This window comes from Larimichthys crocea, chromosome III (genome assembly GCF_000972845.2).
Source record: "Larimichthys crocea isolate SSNF chromosome III, L_crocea_2.0, whole genome shotgun sequence".
Classification (NCBI taxonomy): domain Eukaryota; kingdom Metazoa; phylum Chordata; class Actinopteri; family Sciaenidae; genus Larimichthys; species Larimichthys crocea.
In genome coordinates, this window is record NC_040013.1 from 19,162,198 (window position 1) to 19,175,395 (window position 13,198).

Sequence of the window (13,198 nt, forward strand, 5' to 3'; positions counted from 1 at the left end):
AGCATGTTTTCCAGAAAAGTTGAGCACGTTCTGCGGCATTTTATTTTGAAATTCACTCACTATAAGTGTGTTAAATTAATTTAATTATGTTAGATACATATTTAACACGACATGTTCAATGTGTGTTAGTGTGCTCGCAGCAAAAAGGAAAAAGACGTAGTTTTACAAAAATACTAACACTAAATTACTAAAGAAAGTTTATATTATTAAATTAAATTACAGTTTTAAGCAGCAAAACAGAAGTGTAAAGAATAAAGACAAATATACTAATGCTAATACTTATACTAAAGTGTATACATGTAATTAAATATTTAAGTAGAGAAACAGAAGTATAAAAGGTACAAATATCAGAGCATTATATTATATTATGTTATGTTATATTATATAGGTAGAAGCTACTAGAAATAATAAGAATAAGAATAAACATTATGCTACTAATTTAGAAAAGCCTATAAAGTAGCAGTGTTATATCGTGGTCAGGGGTTGTATCCAGGCAGGAATGTCGAGCAGCTGACTGCAGGGAGGGGTTGTGAGACTTGGCTGCAGGCAGTTCATTGTTTTTGCTGGTGGCAACGTTTTAACAGTCATTAAGTCTTCGAGCACGCAAAGATCAGGTGAGAGCAGAAACTGTAGCACACACAGACAAACACAGACACACACAGACACACACAGACAGCTTCAGGACGTTTTCAGACAGGTGAGTGTTTGTGACAATGGGGAGCTGGAAGAGTCACGTGCGCGCTAAACTGCAACAGAGAGACCAAACTGAGAAAGTCCCATACGTCGGTGTGTTCACAAGCTGTAAGCTTTAGATTTTATTTAATCTCAGCATTTGCAATTATGAAGTTTCCACTGTCTTAAACTAAATGTTTCTTTCAGTGTCTCAGCTGGAAGAGCGTTTTGAAATCCGCAAACAAATCTTGGATGATGTTCAGTCCAAGAGGTTAGAAAATGTGTGAATGTCACTTAAATCCAACAGTTAACATTTCTGTTGAAATAGATGTTTTAAAGTTTGCTTTTTATTTACAGTATTGAGCGTAGTGGAGTCGACGTTGGGAAAAACACCAGACTCCTTCAACTCCAGCTCAGAGAGAGTGAACACCTGGCAGAAAAGGTGGGTTAAATCCAATCCATACTGTCAGCCGAGCTTTCAGCTATTATTTCACTTTAAAAGCAGGTTGCACAAATGTGTGTTATGAACTTCAATCATACATCTGATAATCAGAAAATACACAATAGATAGCTTTAGGTCCCTTTAACCTTGTAAAATAGATGAGATGAGATGAGATGAGATTAGATATACTTTATTCATCCCACCACGGAGAAATTTACTTGTTACAGCAGCAGAGGCAAGTGTAGCATACACTACAGAATTAGAAAAAAAGTAGAAAAGGCAAAAAAACAAAACAAAAAAAAAACGCAATAAACAGACAGAAATATCTATAACCTACACAATAAACATGAAAAACAATCAACCTTCAAAACAGACAAGTACTGAGGATAAAAGTGGCATGATATAATATATCATATTTATATATTATAAAAAGAGTATTGTAATGTAAAGTGACTATAGTGTAAGAAATATTGCAAAGAAAGTGACCATGATACAAATAATATTATATAAACTAGCATTATAAAGTTACAGCTGGAAAACAAATCTTGCCTTCTTTGATTGCTGTGTGTATTTGGTGACATCGTTGCGTTTTGTCTTCTCAGCTGTCTCAGACTGTCTCTGACCTGACCACCGTCCTATATCTGAAAGAGGCCGAGCTTCAGTACTGGCAGTCACGGTAATTCAACAACTATAGCCATTAGACTAGTATAATCCTATGAAACAATTGAACATTGAGTGCTGTTCCTGTTCTTCAGATACATTTAGGCACTATGTGAAAGTTTTTGAGGATTTATTATTTAGCAGTTCTTTTTCTTTTCACAAACATTTTGTACCATTCCTCACGTTTGCCATAAATATACTGTCTTGAGACATCAGTGAGTGATGCACCCATCTAGTTTTGTAGTGGTGCTACTACAGCTTATGCCACGTGATGTTCTTCAGTATTGGCCGACGAACTTGTGCCCTAAATTCCAACATCTAAAAGTTTGAAGTAACACCACAAGCTTATCAAAGGTACAATAAATCACTGTTCCGTTGACTGGACGTTTCAGTGTGTCCCACTGCCGTCAAGAGGCACTTACTCTGGCTAAAGGGAGGAACACCCTGAAGGCGACCATTTCAGAATTAGAGTTCACCGCAGAGTGTCAGTCCAAGGAGTTGGCAGCCCTGCGGGCGGAGCAGAAAGGTCTAAAGCAAACATTGGCACAGGCTTGGACAGAGAAAGAAGAACTCTTGCAACGATGGATGGAGGAGAAGAGGGAGGAGGCAGTCAGGTTGAATAAGTACAATGCCGCACAGGAAAGGTAAGAGAAATGAATGTCTGCTGAAATTAATGTTTTTCAAAGCTCAAAAATAAGGATTTACTCACTTTAAATGATTAAATAACTTCAGTTTTGGAGATTTTACTGTGATCACTGCTTTTAATCAGGTGGCAACATTGGGCCAAACAGCTGAAGAGGCATCGCCATAGAGACATGGCAAAAGAGGATATTCCCATAGTGACGAGTTCTTGGAGTGGCACAACTCAAACGTCTCCATCAGTCATTCAAAGTAAGAATCTCTCTTCAAAATATCAGTGTATAATTCAGTAGATGCAACCAAATGGTTGTCTCCTAACTTAATACCCTGAGTGGGCTTTCAATGCACCATGGTCCATTTGGCCTTCATCAAGGAACTCAGTGGACTTGAAGAGAACAATAGTCAGTTCAAAGCTATTACATGCCTCAAATACAGTACAGAGGTTACGTTGTCCTCAACCCCAACTTAAAGGTCTGATTACCTCAAGTGTTCTGTGGTTCTGACGTCTCATAGGAATCTGAGGCAGCAACATCAAAGTACCGTCACTTTATTGTGAGGTTTTGTTTGTACTGGACCCAGACACAGACTAATAGATCCAGTATGTTCAGACTTGATATATTTGCCTATAAGATGCCTTACTTTGAGGACAATGTTCATGTTTGTACTTTGAGGATGGTGCACATGTTTGTACTACTTTCTTTCTATTTAAAATAATACAATGTTCAGTAGACAAAAATATACTCAATAGTTAGAAGAGTTGAGCTGAATTAAGTCAGGAACTATCAGAATTAAAGTAAGTAAATAAGCTCAAGAATCAGACCAAACATTCAGTGCTAATCTTTGATACCCTACAGCTCTATAAAGGACATCATTTGATTCTGGCAGTTTGGATAAGGCTGCATTCAGACATTCACTGTGGGAAATAAAATGGAAACAATGACTTTTTTTAAACCATGGCTACTGGCCTTGACAGGACCATCAAATTTAATATTGTATTGGAAGGAATGGATGGTAACCTCTTCAGCTGTGTGCTCAGTGTAACCTAAAACATGTAATTCAACATTTTTATCTTGCTCCTCTTCGTCCTCAGGGATCAATAATACAGCAGTGATACAGCAGGGACACTCAGACCACAACCACGACTCAGCTGCTGCAAAAGTCTGATATTCCCATGGGATCCAGGGGACGACAGTTCTCAGCACTCTCTGCCCATATCCCCAGTGCTTGTGGTTGGAAAAACTAATTGCCCATATGTGATGCGAGAATGATGACAGAGGGGGCAACCCTTTGCTGTATCTATTTTTATTAATTTACCCCAAATTGATTTAAAGATCCACCGTAGTTTCAAGATATATTCAATTTGTCTAATTTTACATTTACTGCTTCAACTAAAGTCAACCTTTTCCCAAGTAATGTCAGTTACTCTCTATTTACTGTAGCTCATCACATCTGATTGACACCCCTGACTAAGGAATTTTTAAAATCCATCTTGTTGCACCATTTCAGGTGAAATTACTTGTTTATCTAGTTCACATCATTAAAGTTGCAGTAGCTGGTGCTGCTGTTGTTGTACAGTCAGGACTCGGGGCTTGGTGTAAGTGACTGTGCCTATTTCGACTTTGAGCTGTTTATTCGTTAAGAAAATCACGTGAACCATTTTTACGTCCTGCGTCAAAAAGTGTATTTGAAAAGAATTTTAATAACCTAACACATTTTAAAATTCCCTTTTTAGGAAAATGTCTTTCTTTTTCTATATCAAATGTTAAAGAAAATAAGGTTATATGCAAATTTAACTTGTTGTACATTTCAATTCTTAACTGGCTGTAATATTATATTAAATAAAACCTTTTTTTGATATTTGTTATTCCAGTTCCACATCTCCATGGCAAACTGAGATCACATTTCAGGTTGTTTGTTTACAGCATGTTTCCATAGTCACCAGTGTTTGCATTAGTTAAGGTGGACAGTGTGTGCATGTAGTGTATTAGTGAAAGTGCTCTGTTGAATCTCGGACTGTATTATAATGGTAAAAGGTGGAAAGCGATACTCTTCAATGAGCAATGATGGCAAATGGGTAAGACATTTTCAATTTCATCTCATAATCAGTTCATTACAAATCATAACATTCAAACCTGGCTGTCTAATTAGCTTTTATTTCATTTTCCTCTCAGTTTGCTCATCCAGTTTCACCAGAAAGTAAAGCAAGGAGTTGTCACACTGGCATCATGCTGACTCAGTCTGAATCATCGTTGCCTCAAGCTTTGAACTTCGAGCGCTATCCTAAATGGAAAACTCGACAGGTGCTTGATGAACAGTTGATAATGTAGTGTTTGGCACGGCTGTTGTTTTTTAACAGTATCGTCATAGCCCAGGGCTCTGAAAGGTTTCATTCTTCTGCAAAGAAAGAAACAGCCTGTTCATTTTACTCCACCCCATTGTGTTGTTGTCTTAGACTATATACAGTCCTACAAATATGAGTATATATATTTACCCAGGTGTCCTTACAGGAATCCAGAGACTATCCATTCTCAGACCATGACAACAAGCACACCTTAAAAGACAACATCTCCGTCTTCTCTCGTGTGAGTATGAAGAGGAATTCAGGTCATTATGAAATGTTTAGATCACCATAATACCTTGAATGCACCTTATCTTTTCCGTATCATGTTGGTATTCTTCAGGGCGTGGGACGCAGGAAGTGTCTCGATGATCACAGACAGCACAACTCCCACTTCTGCCTGTGCCACGATGGAGCTGACAACAGCACTGAGCAGACTAGGGGGAACATCACAAACTACCAGACTGATTTCATGGTGAAGCAAGCTGTTAATGGTCCAACTAGCACCAGACGGTTCCCCCGCAACCACCAGCAGAAGTCTGCAGAGGCAGCTTTGGCACAGGCAGGGGAACAATTCATGTGGTTCGGACGCCATGACTCTGACTTCTCAGACACCCTGCAAGTTTTGGCAGCTACTAACTACTCAGCACCTTCCAAGCCATAAAATACTCCTACACTTAAGGCACTAGATGGCATCATTGAGGGGGCATAGCATAGAGCGGGTCAGGTGAACTTTGTGGAGGATCTAGCTGTGAAATAAAACACTGATTTAGAAACATCAGTTAGCATTTTCTCTCATTATGGGAACTCTAATCCAGACAGAGAAAATGGGGTATCTTACAAAGAAGGTTTTATTCCAGAACAACCCTATTAGATTGGAAACTGGACTGTTGACAATCAATCAATATATCTGCATCTTATTATATGATTAACTACATTTAAATGCACTTGGCAATTCTGTTTTTAGATATTAGGTTGTGTTTAGATATACTTTTGTGCACACAATCTACACTCTTGAACTTTCAGTGTAGTGAAATTCTTATTTCATGTGTGTTATTGACATATTTAAAGACTCCAGTGGTTTGGTGTACGTCTTTATTATGTTAGTGAACTGTTAAAAGACAATATATAAAATCTCTAAACCTCTAAAACACTGGATCCTATATTTCCTATATTTGTCTGTTAAATGCTCATGTTCTTCAAACGTCATGTCCCAAGTTGACACATAGACATGTAGTTTAAGTCCTCGTGTCCAATCTCAAGACAACCCCGATGACATCATCAGGGGTATTTTCTAAAATATGAAATATAAAAAAAATAATGCTTTTCTAGTGTATTAAATTAAGTGGTTTCTCTGAAATAATTTCAGTAGGCTAAAGACAAAGTACATTACAAAAAAAACAAACAAACAAGGCTCCGTAAATATGCTGCCATAATTAAGACCTAAAGATAACTACACCAATTTGAACTTCTATAACGCTATCAGACAAACAAATTATTATTTTAGGATCAAAATTAAAGCAGAACCAGAGATCCCTGCTTCTTTTTTTTAATTATTCTTTGTCAACATTAGCCACAATGCAGCTCGACCGGCAGTAACTCAGTCAGAGAGTGAACTTGGTGGTCTGTTGTCTCATGTTGCCTGTGTCGCTTGAAGCAAGTCATCAGACTTCTCGTGACCCCTCTGGAGCTGACCTTTTTCTCATCATCTCACAGTAGTGCTCACCAACAACTCCCCTTGTGTCTCAAAATAGCATTGTCAAGGAGTTCACTAACATGGGAATTTTATTAGGTGAGATAATAGAAGCAATAAAAAGGTGGGTAATGGAAAGTAACACAATCATGGTCATAATTTGTTTTTATATCAGGAGCAGCCTTGTGAATATTGTTGGTAGTTCACAGTTTTGCCAGCAGAGCGCAGCAGGTCTGCATGAGTTATCAGCTGGCCTCACGAGCCACCCAGTTGTTCAACAGCCAAGTTTGTGTGAGAAATGTAATAACTAAAACCTCTGTGTGATGTGCGTGCTCTGGAGAAAATGTGGAGAGGAAATAATTAGAGAAAGAATTCAGCTATTTTTGCTCTATGCATATCAACATGAAGACATTAAATTAGAGCATGTGAAATAAATTAAGCTTGATTTGAGTCATAATGCATGGGTTTGTTTCACCCCTGGGGATGAAAGGGATGATATCTCTGTGTGTGTGCCGCCCATACAAGAGAGGAGAAAGCGTGGGAGCGAAGAACAGAGAACACTGCTCTAAAGCACTTAAGAGAAGAGTATCCCCAACCATTCTCTCCAATAGCTGATGTTTTCTCCAGAGTACATTCTGACCAGCTGCTTTCTTTCTTCAAGTACCCACCGGGGAGATAGGTTTTTCTCACAAGCTTCCTTTCAGCTGTAGTAATTAGCTGATCCAAATGCAGTGGCGACCTTGTCGGAGATTGTTTCACTTTTAAAAGGTGACATACATCTCACGGTTTTTATATAGCAAGACCGGAAAGCCGCGAGACATCCACCTGGATCTGCTGCTCCCTTTGTGATTTCACTTTGAGATCATCTCACACATTGTTGCCAGCAGGTGCACGACTGACACCAAGCCACAAGGCGAGGGGTTTCTATTGACTATACCTTTGATAAAACAGTAAAAGAAAAAAAAAAAACAGGTGTGCAGATGAAGATAAAAGGTTACCAGCTCTTTTTTTTAACCCTATTTTTGCCATGTCACTAAACCCGGAGCATCATCAGATCAGATTTAAATGAATCTAAAACACATTTTTTAAAGAGATGACAAGAGGTGAAGGAGTGTTTATTAATGAAAAACACCTGTGGTTGTGTTTGACAGTTGGTTCTGTCTGGTCTTGACTGGTTGTCTGCCACCTCTGTCCCTGTGGGTGCAGTTTGCAGACGCACGCTTTCCTTTTGGACTTGCCGCAACTTGAATAACTCCTCCGCACGGAAGCCACCAACACTTCATAATCAGAAACTCTCATTAGCTCTGTCAGACTCGCAGTAAGGCTTTTAATGTTTCACTGGAGGGCATACTGAAGTAGTGTGTCAATCAGTAGTCAGTATGGGGTTGTGTGTACTCTATGTGCCATGTTAGGCAAGATGCGTGTGTTATATCAATGCAGAGGCAAAAACCACAAGTATATGTAAATACAGTTACTTGGTGGAATATCAAACCTTCTCCCAAGGACAAAAGACACATCTCAGTAAACAAGCATTCAACCACCAAAGCCTTACACTTCATGAATATTAAATCAGACACTTTGAATCCTACCTCTTTGGTGTTAGGAGGCCCTAGTCTGGATTCTTACCATTTGCTATGATTTATTCGCAGGTGCATGTGTCTCTTTGATGTGTTGAGTTGAGAGGTTTGCACCTGTTAGAGGAAAAATGCTTTGAAAACAAGAGGTGGATTTAACAGACAGTCAAAAAACAGCAACAGAAGGAAGATTTGTGTTACCCTGGTACATTGTGTGTGTGTGTGTGTGTGTGTGTGTGTGTGTGTGTGTTCTTTTCAAAAAAGGCGGCTGTGCTGTTTTGACATACTCTGTTGTGTGCACAGCTAAATCACTTTTTGTCAAACAAAATCTACCAGGTTTTTTTTTTCCCTCTCACGTCAGTTTTGGCATCCGTTCTGACGCCATGAAGTTGTGCATCTTGCATTTTGTCCATTACCTATTCATTAAAGATGTGACTTGAAAAGAGAGTTGCCATGGAGATGCCGCGGTTAAATTACATATATCAAAAAAATAATAATTTCCCCCTGTTTATTCTTTTGCCAATTATAAATAATGTCTAGCTTCCCCTGATTTCTTTAGATTTTTTTCTCCCTTTCTTTTTATATCCTGTTAAATAAGGTGTCGAGGCGCACAGTATGACTTTTTTCTTCGTGTTTAACATTTCATCTTGTTCAAACATTCAGCATCCTGTCCAAATAGCAACTGCAAAGTCCAAAACGGCCTTCAAGACATAGCTGACTGACTTGGCTGGGTTAAACTACCTCAACATGAGACTCTTTCCAATCTCCTGTCAGTCATTCCTTGTACTTGCAGCACTTTCAATTCCCTGGCAGTCTTTTTTTATAGGCAGCCAGTTGGTTAGTGTCCCCTGGCAGCCTAGTGGTCCTTGTTCCAGTAATGGTCAGGGGCCCTCCAGAGTCTGAGGGTGGTGATAAAGGTGGCTGGCTATCTCATTTCTACAGAGGACAAGATAACATCCTGAGAACATTCCCATCACTTGAGGAGTTTGTTCAGAGGAGATAAGAGCTCCCATGCTAGATTTGAGCTCTCTGTATGTGTGTGCGTTTTTTGTGTCTTTGCACTGTACATGTGTGTTTAAATGGAGTAACTTGGAGCGCATTAGCTATAGTATAGGTCTGCTTCCTGTGTTTCAGCTGCGAGGCCCGAACTGGCATCAGGGCATCGAGCAGTGCTGTAGAAACAGAAGATCAGACCTATCCTTGCACTGAATCACATTCCACCCTGTATTTTTCAAACCTCCGACACAGTTTGCATGCTAATTTGTGTGTAGGTGGTGAGTATAATTACATTAGGGTGGTTGTAAACAAAGACCTACAAGCAGCAGTCTGTTCAAGTATCCCACCCAGGAGAGAACAAGAAAATAGTTTATCCAAGGATGAATTTATCACGCATACTTTATATGAAGAAAACTGTATTGAGTACTGTGTCAGTTTGTATGCAGAGCTGTTGTGATTAAATAGCAAAATTGTGCTAAATACGTGTAAAAAAGATAGATTTTCATTTGCTTATTTATTATGTAAAATTAGAGATATATGATACTTGCTCTTGCTCTGTTTTTTAAAGTAAGGGGCAACAATGCAGAGGCAACCTTGAGGTGACAAATACCGACACCTCTATCCTCCACTAAGAAACTCACTTCTTGGCTCCAACAGTGGCTCGGTTTGGCTTGTAGAAAAATTACCAAGGATTTCATCACTACTTAAGACACTCCACCTCTTAGTCTCATCTAGTCCGCTCCTTCATAACCTCAGCGTTTTAATCTCATTAGGTAAAATGGATACATTTATTCCAATTTATAGATTGGGACATGGATCAAGACCACACAGCCCCACAAAGTCTTTACACTGTCTCTTGTACTTGACCGAAAGGAGGTTATTATTACAGGAACCTGGTGAGTCACATTTGACGTGGTCCTCTAATCGGAGGGGACAAGTGCGACTAAAACAAAGTGACACTTCAGATAATTTAGCTTAATTCTGCTTCCTTCAGTTGAGATTTTCCAGTGCTCACAGTATAGAGTCTGCTGCTGTGATAAGATGTGACTGGATAACTTTCTGCTTTCAGCTCCATTACATCCCACATCTACAGTTTATGTACTCAGCCTTAAAACCGCTTTGACATCTCACATAAACAATCACAGTTTTCTATTTCCTGCTGCAGGAGGAAGCAAAAGCATCGAGAGACCTCAATATGAGTCTAATTAACTGTTTTCACACTTATTCTCCAGTCAAAGGGGTAAATCTGCCTCATTTGCATTCTGTTGGGAGACATAAATATAAGGCAATGAATGTCTTTTAAAGGCTGCTATGAATGTGTCAGAGGGCCTTAGTGTGGTGGAATATAATTAGACGTGAGTGTGGTCAGAGAGGCATTGTGTGGCTTTGTTTGAACCATATTATGCCATCTCTCAAAAGCATTGTTAAAAGACATTCTGCTGCTGCGTTGTGCGCACAACTAGTGGAGGTGGTGCATACAGTACAATGGCACTCTCTTAACAATCTGACATCATTATCAAATGTAAATTACACTCCCATGAGCTGCTCATTACAAAATCCCATATGTAGCATGTGTCACAAGTTGTTAAATTCTCAATTTAACATGATCTCCACTTTTTTAGCTGCTGATAACCATGCTTTGATAGAGATGTTACATTAGCTGCACTCCCCTTTCTTAAGGACGGAAGATGTGAAATGTGTAATTTTATCTAAAATCAGCACACACAGAGATCAGCAGAGACATATAGGGGTTATCCATAATGTTATCCATAGTGTTACTCAAGGTTGTTTTGAATAGTAATTGATGATTTGATGGCACAAAAGAGGGGTGAATGAATAAAGATTAAAGACAGTTTATTTTGATATTAGAGGCTGTGAAGCAGTACACTTAAGCGTTATAGTGCGCATTCACGACCACGTAAAAGGAGCTGCTATGCAATAAGGTGATTTAAGCATGAGAGACTGATTCAAGGTTGCAGTGAAATATTCATTCAAATGAGGCAAAGAGTGGAGCAGCATAAGAATAACCCGTCTTTAAAGATTAACATAACCCTTGGAGATGTTATTGTATCCCCGTAACCAAGTCTCGACTTCAGCAGGTGCAGAACAGCTCTCCCTCTCTGTGAGTTACTGCATTAAGTCCCTCAAATTTAGTGGCACAATCATGAGCCTCCCGTTCACTCTCTGGAGTAGAAGAATCGCTTTGCATTTTAAAAAGGTCAAACACTCAGATCTCTGCCAGGAGGAATTGAGGGAAGAAATAATGTCTCTCTGCAGAAATATGCAGTCGCACACTACTGATCCTCTCAAATACCCACTGTACAGTGAACAGATTAGAGGTGTGTGCGTGTCGACTGTCATCCTCAAACAACTATTGTATAAACAAAAGCAAATCATTATATCTAACCCTAATGTGAACATTTTAATAACTGTCAGGGCTCTATTGATATAGTACAACCAGATTCTTATGCCAGTGGCTGGAGTAAAATAAAGAAAATAGTGTAAGTAATGATTGCTCTTTGTAGGAAAATAAAGCATAGTAAGGTGCTTTACTAATTGACTTATACTTTTGTTAACGCAACAGAGGATAAGCTTATAATTACCAAACATCAGCCGTTTGATGGATTAAATCTGTAAATATAAAGCACATTTTAAAACAACAACAAAAGGGGGAATTAAATTGAGGATACGAACATATGTTACATGCCTCGTCATACATTTTACATTGGTCATATTGGTTTGGTAGTAGGTTATGTGTGTTTGTGAGTGTTGTTTGATTTATTTGGGAAAAAGTGGAGGCGTTCGTCTAAATCTAATTTACAGATACAAGCTCACAGCAGCGGTTCAACCAGTTTCCTTGGCCTCTTCCTCCTCCTGCCATCCATTCCCTCTGCTGCAATTGCAAAACATATGCTTCAGTTGGTGTCCCCTGTTGGCTGGTGTTGGTCTTTGGAGTGTTTGGGTTCATGCCCAGTAGTTACATTGTGCTGAAGACAAAAATGACCACAGGGAAAGATGCACTCAGGACACGGCCAAGAGCCCCCAGGCCTGGGACCACACACACACAGGGTACATGGTACAGAAGCTATGGCAAGATTCAGAATAGAAGATATGTAAATGAATCATCTATTGCTAACAGTCTTTGTGGAAAGCTCCATTCAAAAGAAAAGTGAAAAAGTATGCAGAGCCTGGAGAGACTGGGAAATCCAAAGATGCTCTCTGCCATCTGTGGCGTGTTATATGGCCGACACTGTGTGAATGAAGGGAGAGTCCACAATCCTTCTACTGCTCAGACTGGAGCTAAAAAAAAAAGGGAGAATATATTGTAGATTGCATGTTTTAAGCATGACATCAAGGCGCAGCTGCAGTTGCTGCTATGTGCACCTGTGGCAAGAATAATTACAGCCAGGGACATAGGCAGGATTTTTGACATAGAGGGGTCAACTTGCACATCCCTCCCCAACACCAACCATACCACCCTGTAAAATATTTTTCAGCAAAACAAAATCTAAATTTATTCAGTTAACTGTTCATCTAAATTGCATATCTCCAAGTTCTAAATACTTTTTACACAGTCTCTTAAGCACTGCCAGAAAAAAAAACAAAAAAAAAACATTTGGTTGGGAGATAGAGTTGTAATTCATACGGATTTAATTATCGCCCTAAATGTAAATTTATATTGATTGAGTCTATAAATGTAAAACACTCAGCAAGTGTAACTTTTCAAATGTAGAATGTAAATTCCCCCTGGAGATGGCTGCACTATAGTAAGTTCAAGCATCAAAGTTAAACAGGAAGTTGTGGGTTCTGTTGCAGAGGTATGAAGCCTATTACCATTTGTAACCACTAATAACAAAAAATCTACATTTCTTTTCTCAGCAGTATGTCGTGCACAGCTCGCTTCATATGTCTACATTTTGAATATTTATGTAATATAGATTTTTCTTTAGTTTTTTTTTTCACCAGCTATTTATGGCTCAACAAGGTTGAGGTGCGTCCGTGAAAGTTTCATTTTCTAATACAGCGCTGTAGTGGATGCTGATTTGTCGTAGTGAAGTGAACTCCAGGAACACGCTTCACTTTTTCAGATATCGATGAACGGAACAGCCCTCAACGTGACGTCAAACTTCAGCTCTAAACAGCCTTGTTACAACATACGTTAAATGAAAGACGGATTTACACAT

At 39.0% G+C, this 13,198-nt stretch overlaps 2 protein-coding genes across 3 annotated transcripts; both read left to right on the forward strand.

Annotated features, from left to right (window-relative positions):
• The first annotated feature begins 434 nt into the window (after window positions 1-434).
• On the forward strand, window positions 435-4,268 carry LOC104929693 (autophagy-related protein 16-2). Of its 2 annotated transcripts, none has more exons than XM_027274212.1 (8): window positions 435-614; window positions 698-786; window positions 880-943; window positions 1,030-1,114; window positions 1,717-1,790; window positions 2,167-2,418; window positions 2,544-2,665; window positions 3,504-4,268. In XM_027274212.1, exons 2-8 carry the CDS (start codon window positions 714-716, stop codon window positions 3,575-3,577), a joined length of 744 nt encoding a protein of 247 aa, XP_027130013.1. In that variant the 5' UTR covers window positions 435-614; window positions 698-713; the 3' UTR covers window positions 3,578-4,268. The 2 variants fall into 2 exon arrangements, with proteins under 2 accessions (XP_027130013.1, XP_027130011.1); XM_027274210.1 differs by having other exon boundaries at window positions 437-614; window positions 698-801.
• Window positions 4,269-4,315: 47 nt separating this feature from the next.
• Window positions 4,316-5,532, forward strand: tex36 (testis expressed 36). Its single transcript, XM_010743908.3, has 4 exons — window positions 4,316-4,487; window positions 4,585-4,713; window positions 4,921-4,995; window positions 5,095-5,532. Exons 1-4 carry the CDS (start codon window positions 4,437-4,439, stop codon window positions 5,413-5,415), a joined length of 576 nt encoding a protein of 191 aa, XP_010742210.3. The 5' UTR covers window positions 4,316-4,436; the 3' UTR covers window positions 5,416-5,532.
• Window positions 5,533-13,198: the final 7,666 nt, after the last annotated feature.